Here is an 8,678-nt window from a genome sequence, read left to right as displayed (position 1 = left end):
ATCCATTTCTCTGTCATTGGGCGATCCCTGTGGCTTTCTTAGGATCCTGTTTCCTGAGTCTGGGTTACCTCATTCAGGATGATTTTTACTAGATAGTGCTCCAACAAGATGTTGACTAGGAAAAACGTGAATTCAAATCCTTTGGGTTTTTTTTTTTTTTCTTTTCATGGTCTAGGGTGAAAATATTGTCACTGTATGTGGTCTCAGCTATAGGTTTTTGCAAATGTCCTTTGCATTGCGGAGGGTATGCCTCCATATTCTTAGTTTGCTTGATGTTTTTTTTTTCCTTTAAGATTTTATTATTTATTTACTTATTTATTTTTACTTTTATTTGTTTCTGTGTGTTTGTGTGTGGGTGTGGATGTACAATGTATGCACAGTGAATGGAAACCAGAAGAGGGCATTGGATATCTCTCTCAGATCTGAAATCCTAGATGTTTATGAGAAATTCTGCTTGTTACCTGAGTTCTACAATCAACACTCTTGTCTTCATGATTGTTCAACAAACACTCTTAATCACAGAGTCATCTCTTTAGCATCCTTGATGATTATTTTTATTATGAATATGTGTTAGATTTCACAAATGATTTTATGAATCATATAGTATTTTCTCTCTGGATAATTGATAAACTTGAATGCATTAGTACATTATATATATTAATACAATAATAGGTTTTCAAATATCTAACCAAATCTAATGCTATATACTAGACCCCCAGTAGCTTCAGTTTCCCTTTAAATAGTTTCAATTCTTTGTAATCATCTGTCACAGAAAATAGTATATAGAAAATTCTGGAAATAGGTAATGCCTATATTTTAAATTGCACACAGTAACCAGTATGCTGTTCATCCCACTTAGGATGTAAATTATTTACTTTTCCAGCATACTCACACTATATGAGTTACTTGCCTATCATTCATTTTGGAGGTTGTGAAGCAAAGCTTGTATACATAACCCTAAACACCTAAAGGTCTTAATACTGAAATCCCCAAGATTCAAATTACCAAAAAAAAAAAAAAAAAAAAAAAGGATTGCGAAAAGAAATTATTCAAAAGATACTTATATTTAAAAGGTATTCAATTTAGAAATATATGAAAATATATAATCACAACAAAATAGGAAATATTAACATTTTCCATACATTGTAGTCATAAACACTTAGACAAGACAGTGTTGTTCTATTCTCCCATTTTTCCCTAACAGGAGGATGAAGTTCATTTCTTCCAGAGAGTGCAGGATGGCATGATATCACAATAGGAGTGCTATTCACCCAGCCACATTTTTCCTTGTTAGAATGTTTGGTCCAGAAGAGGTCTGTTCCTGGATCTCTCTGCCTGTCTGCACTTTTACCTTGTGTCTTTAATTGGCAATACCACAATTCTGCTAGTCATCAAGACGTAACTTTCTAGGAGCCCATGTTCTTTCTGGCTATTCTTTCATCAGCTGCCTTGGCCCTTCCTACAACCTGTGTTCCCTACATGCTGAGTATCAAGTGGTTTCATGTCCATGAAATTAATGTTGGTGACTGTGTGGTTTAGGTGTTTTGACTTATTCCTTGACTGGCATGGAGGCTGAACTGTTGATGATGGCCATGACATTTGACAGTTATGCAGCCATTTGTGCTCCACTCCTCTACACATAACAATATTGACATCTTGGGTGTTGGTAGGCATCAGTATATGTGTTATAACCTTCCCGTCCCTGTTTATATGACCAATGATCTATTTCATTTACTACCTACCCTTTTGTAAGGTCATATAAATTCCTACTGTGAACACATGGGCATTGCTAAATTGTCACATGGAAACATTAATATCAATGCTGTGTATGGCCTTTTTGTGATCTCTTTTTTTCTTTTTAACCTGGTCCTTATTGGTATCTCATATGGGTACATTCTCCTAGCTGTGTTCTGCCTCACATCTCAGGACACATGGTTAAAAGCTCTCAGACATGTGGTTCCTGTGTTGCTGTTCTCTGTGTTTTCTACATCTCAACAGTCTTCTCTTTTCTCATTCATTGGTTTCAACACAACATAACACACTACATTCACATTCTTATTTCAAATCTCTAGTGTGTTATTCCCCCCTCCTTTGATAACATCCTTTATGATGTGAGGACAAAGCAGATGAGAGAACAATGACTGCTCTATTTGTTTACCAATATATAAGATACTTCTGGTTTCATTCTCTGGATTTTGTTTTTCCTAAGAAGACCAATATTTCCTTGACTTATTGAATATGTTCTGTTAACTGTCATATACTTCTGTTTTCAGTGCAAGCTGGTTTGTTTCTGACTGTGGACTAATAGAATCAGAGAATAGCTAAAAATTCAAAATGTCTCAAGTTCAAAAACAGGTAGGCTATCTTGGAAGGAGTATTTTGGAAGTGATGTAGTCTCTGCTTGTATGTATTCAAACAAGAAAATTTATAGCTTACTTTCTGGCAAGAGAACAATATTATATTAATATCTTCTGCTAAGTTGACTGGAATAAATTGCCCTGGAAATTTGAATTTCTTCTTCTCTCCCTCCCTCCCTCCTTCTGCCCCTCGCTCCCTCTCTCCTCTCCCTCTTCCTTCCTTCTTCCATTTTTTCCTTTTCCACCTTCTCTTACTTTCTTCCCTAATTCCTTAGGTTCATTTTATGCATAACTGATTTGTCATGTTATTTGCATTCATTTTGTCTCCTTTTGTACATTTTGAGTCATTCTAACTATAGAGGAAAAATCATGAAAAAGACTTCATCCCAATATCAACTTCTATGAGGTTGGTATTCTGGAAAGCTAAACTCCTAGATTCAAAACAGTTCTTGCCAAATTTATAATAATTACCTTATTTCAAAACAGCATTATTTTTGGCTGCTGAGATAAATAGTTAATGTGTATGCTACCAAATCTGATAAACTGAGTTCAGAGTTTGGGACTCTGGTGGTGGAAGGAGAGAGTCCACACCAGTAACCTGTGTTCTGACTTCCACATGTTAGTCAGGTGTACACAGAAGCATGTGAATGCCTACCCCATTAAATAAATGTAAACAGAGATATTATTTATATTTTATCTCTTCTGTTTTTCCCTTGTATCTACCTTTTCATTGGTTCTTGTATGGGATCTTGATTGCAAAGTTTATTTAAAAAAATGTACTAACTGACAATGTTTATTTGATGGCATATATCATAATAGTTCATGTTTAGAAAAATCTGAATATGCTCAAAATACATTTTATACATATATAAGCTCCTCCTCTGTTACCTTGCCCCCAACTGCTGCCAATCAAACTCCCATGTTTGTGGTATAATTTCAAGTCTATTTTTATGTCTAAATAGATCTTTATTTTTTCAAAATATGTAATTAATAGAACGAGAATTTGTAGGAACATATTTTGAATAATGTGCTTATAGTATTGCTAGATTTTGTTCTATTTTTAATCCCACAAACTAATGCTACTATAATTAAAACTCATGATTTATTTAAATTTTTTAAGACAAAAATTCTCTATTATGTAGATAGCATAATTTTAATATTCTGAATGTTCATTATATTGAGTGTAGATGAATTTCTAAATGGTCTTATTAAATAAAAATCACAGAGCCAGATATAGGGGTGAAAGCCTGAGAGAGAACAGGGAAATAGGGAAAGTCACAGCTAACCTTACCTCATCAACTCGGTAGCTTCCAAATGTGAGCGACTTCCTATCTACCGATGCCTATATGCCTTGCTGTTCTGCCATCTGATTTTCTCTATCTGTCCAGCTACATTACTTCTTCCTTCCCAGCTCTGTCACTTCCTGTCTGTCTGTACAGACCTCCATGGTTAACTAGTGTTGGAATTTAAGGCGCGTGCCACCACACCTGGCTCTGTTCCCAGTGTGGCCTTGAACTCACAGAGATCCAGATAGATCCCTGCGGGTCAAGTGATAGGATTAAAGGCGTGTGCTATAGTTGCCTGACTTCTTTGTTTACCCACAATGGCTTTTCCTATTCCTCTGAATCCAGGCAAGCACAAATAAAATATCACCACAATTGAGTTAAGATTTAACTTTTTAAAGCAATGTGTTCTATTCAGTAGGTTTTAAGCTCAAAAATATTATCTACTAATCCTAAGAGCTTTATAAATAATTTCTTTTTGTTCAATATTTAAGAATAAAGGTTGCCAAATAGAACTGAACCTGAGAGAGAGGTTTGTGGGGAGAAGAAATATGGATGGAGTGATAGGATGTTAGAGGTGAGAATGGACAGTATGCAAGGCATATGTATGCGGAATTGTGAAAAATAAATTAAATAAATAAGAAAGAAAGAGATGAATTAAGAACACAGAATACATTTTTGAAACCCAAGTTCAGTTCTTTTCATAAGACCTAGCTCTTTTTCCTTTAGATGTAATTTTTTGTCTCTCTGTGATGTGTCTGTCTGTCTCTTCCAGACATTTACATACAGAATTTTGTCTTTAAAGTTACTGAATACTGACTAACTGCTTTTTGAGGATTGGAGTCTTTAGAGCAAATATTTTGAGATAGATATTTGCTAGTAGTAAATTACCCAGAAGAGGCTTCTCAGGCACCTGCTGGAAGGAATACAGACTTGACAATACCTGATTCATCTCAGTAGGAAAATAACTGTTAGCCGGAAGTGTACAGTGCCATGGCAATGTGTTCTTCCCCTCCCTGCCTTAGAAATCTCAAGCATTTGAGATTGAAATGTCAAACAGACATTTACATCTCTTTCTGTGTTTGTCATTTGACTGCCCCTAGTATTCCCAGACTTGAGTGCTTGACCTGTTCCTTTAATAATTACATATGCAGAGATTTTTCCTATTTATGATAGGGTCGTATTTAATTAAAATATCACACCTTGACAATATGAACACTGGAAATACACTTAGTACCCCAATGTACTGAATGTCATGGTGGTAAAAGAGTTTTTAAAATCTATTTTACCCCACTGCTTTGTCACCCTTGATGACTTAATTGACCAGGAACTGCACTCCCTGTGATTGGCCAACATTAGAAGAAAACTTCCTAATTGTATATTGCTCTCTCAAGAGAAGTTCACAATTCAACCAAAATACTAGAGACCAAAACATCTGGGAAAAAAACATAAAAGTAAACTCCTAGAATATTGGATTGGGACAATTTTTTTTCTGTTTTAGCAGGTATGACATCAAAGACACAAGTAATAAAATAAAATAACCAATAAACTTTACATTCTATAGGTAAAAATTTTATGTTTAAAATTATACCATTCAGACATTGAAAAGATAGCCCATATGATTGCAAATACATGTGCTCCTTATGAAAAAAGCCATGAGAAATCCTTTAAAATGTCAGCAACCTTATTTCTTGTTATATGTATATACAACTCTTGATATAATCATTTCATTGATATTTATATTTATTGCAATGTTGTTCACAATAGGAAGGACATGAGATTAATCTCAGTTTTCAGCAACAAATGAGCGTATTATAAATTTGGTACTCACACCATCCTGAATTGAAAAAAGAAAACCCTCTCATTTGAAAGCATGTGAATAAACATGATGGCACTATGATAAGTGAAATTAGTCACTCTTAGATGAAGATCGCATCTTCTAAATTATGTTTAGAATATAAACAATGTTGAGTTCACAGATGTAAAGAACAGAACAGTGGTTGCCAGACTCATTGTGTTGGGAATAGAGAGAAGAAACAATGTTTGTCAAGATATTTATTTATTTATTGAGATAATGTGTTATGTAGCTCTCACTGGCACTGAACTTGCTATATAGGCAAGGATTATCCCAGGCTATCAAATTCTCCTGGCTCCAACTCCTTAATTGTGGAATTATAAGCATATGCCACCATGGTCAGCTTTATGTAGTTGTTGGGACTAAATCCAGAACTATGTATGTCCTAAACAAGCATTATACCAACTGAACTACACCCCAATGACTGCAAATTAAAATGCTTTATTTAGATTTAATGACTAAATTCTGGGTGTCTCCTGTACAATGTAGTGAATATGATTAAAAAATGTATTATAAACTAAGAAATTACCAAGTTTATGTTTACATGTTTTCACAAAGAAAATAATTTAAAAAGTAAATTATAAGTTTATTAGCTTCAGTTAACTTTTTCACAATTTATTCTTTTATCAACATTACATTGTAAAACACACATTTTGTCAACTATATTTTAATAATAATAGGAACTAAATCCCATTGCTGTAGTAAAATAAGTGAAACTGGAAGACATAATATTAAGCAAAATAAGTCAAACAAAAAGATACAAGAATCACAAATTTGGTTTCATCTAGAAACAAAGATAATCTATATTTGGAATTTTCTATCATCAAAATAATACTAAATGAACATGAAATTAAATTATTTAGGGAAATACAGAAAAATCACCATATATGAAATTGTATAAAAGAAAACAGAATCTTGGGGTACAGGGAAGAAGGGACATTAAAATAGTACATATTTGGAAACATTTAGGTGAATGTTGAGCATATATGACAGTAAGCTAATGAACATAAAGTTGAACATGTATGAAAAATAGCTATAAAAGGATGATACATAAATCAGCTAATAAGTAGGTACACTAATTTTTCAAAGACTATTAAAAGAAATAGATAAGGCTGCTAATTTACGTTATAGTTTCTAGTTGCATAAATACCACCAGGACAATGGCTATAGTTATGGTAGCCATATATGCAATCATACTAAAAATATAAATGCAAAGCAGAAATTATTCTGAAGGACCAACTGTTTGAGTTGAATTAAGTATATGTGTATACACACACACACACACACACACACAATGATAGTGAGCTGAATGGAAGGGATAATAAAAGTAATAGTATAATAAGACTGATAAACTGTGGCAATAGAAATTTATGGCCTTTGGTAGAGTATAGTGACGTAAAGTATCATGATATACAAGTGTGTAAAGGAAAGGATGGCACTTTATAAGCTGAGTGTGTTGGCTAGTTTAAAGCTTTGTAAATTTCAAAAAGTGAGAGAAAGTTTTATAGTCATCATTTCATCTTCAAAATCCCACAGTTTTGAAACCAGCACTCAGAAAATTAGCACAGTAACATTGAGAATAGAAACTACAGGAAACATCAATTTTTGTAACAATAACAGGTGCATTGAAATATTATGCAAAACATCCACCAGGTCTCTGATGAAAGAAGAAAAAAGCATACATTATTAAAATAAAATTATTAGGAAATTGAGTCAGCAGAGGAAGAAACCAGTTGTATCTGTTGTGAAGTAGCATTAAAAGCCACATATTTAAATACTTAGAGCAGAATGTTTGTGCAGCTTCATATTGTGACATGACTTTTACTGCAAGGCATATTTCTGAGTGAACTGTGAGAGGAGCCTTTAGAGCCTCATGCAATTATATGCTATTCTTTTTCCTTTCCTTGTATTTGCAATAACATTTTCTTCACACGGTCATAGATTTGCTTGGTTCTCACCCCATATATGACAGGATTGAGCATTGGCGGCACTACAACATAAAGGTTGGCCAGAAGTATATGTATATAGCGAGGCACATTTCTACCAAAGCGGTGTGTCATGAAAGAAAAGAGAGCTGGTGTATAGAAGGCAAGAATGACACAGACATGAGAACCACAAGTGCTGAGGGACTTGATTCGGGCTTCCTGAGAAGGGAGATGAAACACAACACGTAGTATTTGTATGTAAGAAAGGGCAATAGCTACTATGTCAAACAGTAAATTACATATGGCACATAAGCCATAAATGATATTGGCCTTGACACTGGCACAAGACAGACGAGCAAGACCCATGTGTTCACAGTAGGTGTGAGGAATTATGTGATGCCCACAGAAGGGCAGTCTCAAAATCAGAAATATAAATGGAATAACAAAGATAATTGCCCTCACTAGCACAGCAAGACCAATCATAGAGACAACCTTGTTGGTGAGAATGATACTATAACGAAGTGGGTTGCAGATGGCCACATAGCGGTCATAAGCCATTGCCAAGAGGACTGCTGACTCCATAAGTGTGAATTTGTGGATGAAAAACATCTGTATAAGGCAATCCTCAAAGGTGATCTCTCTGAGATTAATCCAGAAGATCCCAAGCATCTTAGGAATGGTTGCTGTCGAGAGGCCCAAGTCAATGGTAGCCAACATTGCCAGAAAGTAGAACATGGGCTGGTGGAGGCTGCTCTCAGTTTTGATAACAAACAAGATGGTGAAGTTTCCTAAGAGAGCAATCATGTACACAACACAGAAGGGAAAGCCAATCCAAATGTGAAGAGTCTCTAGTCCTGGGATACCCAGCAACAAGAAGGAGGAAGGGTGAAACTGGGTGTCATTGGGAAGGAGCATCCTATAGGAGAATGCATGAATCAGTCTTCAGAACGGTGTGTTTATCCAATCTGCAGCTCTCAGGATAGATTTTTGAAACTGGAGACCTAGAGCTATTTTAAGTGATGCTATATATCCTGTTCATATTCATCTGGAAGCCATCATATCAATTTGAAATGCATCATGTACCAAGTCTTTTAGAATATTAACAAATCAAGCACAAGTCTTGGAGGAAGCTACACACTACACAGTAAATAAAAGTAAAATATTGATCATGTTATCATCTATTGTATAGTCATCCTTCTCTTTGAAATCACTAGCCTTATAACCAATCTAACCAATCTTTAAGAATTATTTTACACTA

The 8,678-nt window shown here is 34.7% G+C and overlaps 1 protein-coding gene and 1 pseudogene across 1 annotated transcript; one reads left to right on the top strand and one right to left on the bottom strand.

The window, feature by feature from the left end:
- Positions 1-223: 223 nt before the first annotated feature.
- Positions 224-2,141, top strand: LOC114706651 (annotated as a pseudogene).
- Positions 2,142-7,380: 5,239 nt separating this feature from the next.
- Positions 7,381-8,335, bottom strand: LOC114706626 (olfactory receptor 52E2). The gene has a single exon (XM_028889102.1). It carries the CDS (start codon positions 8,333-8,335, stop codon positions 7,382-7,384), a length of 954 nt encoding a protein of 317 aa, XP_028744935.1. The 3' UTR covers position 7,381.
- Positions 8,336-8,678: the final 343 nt, after the last annotated feature.

This window comes from Peromyscus leucopus, chromosome 1 (genome assembly GCF_004664715.2).
Source record: "Peromyscus leucopus breed LL Stock chromosome 1, UCI_PerLeu_2.1, whole genome shotgun sequence".
Classification (NCBI taxonomy): domain Eukaryota; kingdom Metazoa; phylum Chordata; class Mammalia; order Rodentia; family Cricetidae; genus Peromyscus; species Peromyscus leucopus.
The sequence above is the reverse complement of the archived record's forward strand: the minus strand, read 5'-3'. Positions and strand labels throughout refer to the sequence as shown.

Coding starts and splice junctions, on each gene's coding strand:
- LOC114706626 (XM_028889102.1), bottom strand. CDS start 8,335: ATGCTCCTTCCCAATGACACCCAGTTTCACCCTTCCTCCTTCTTGTTG.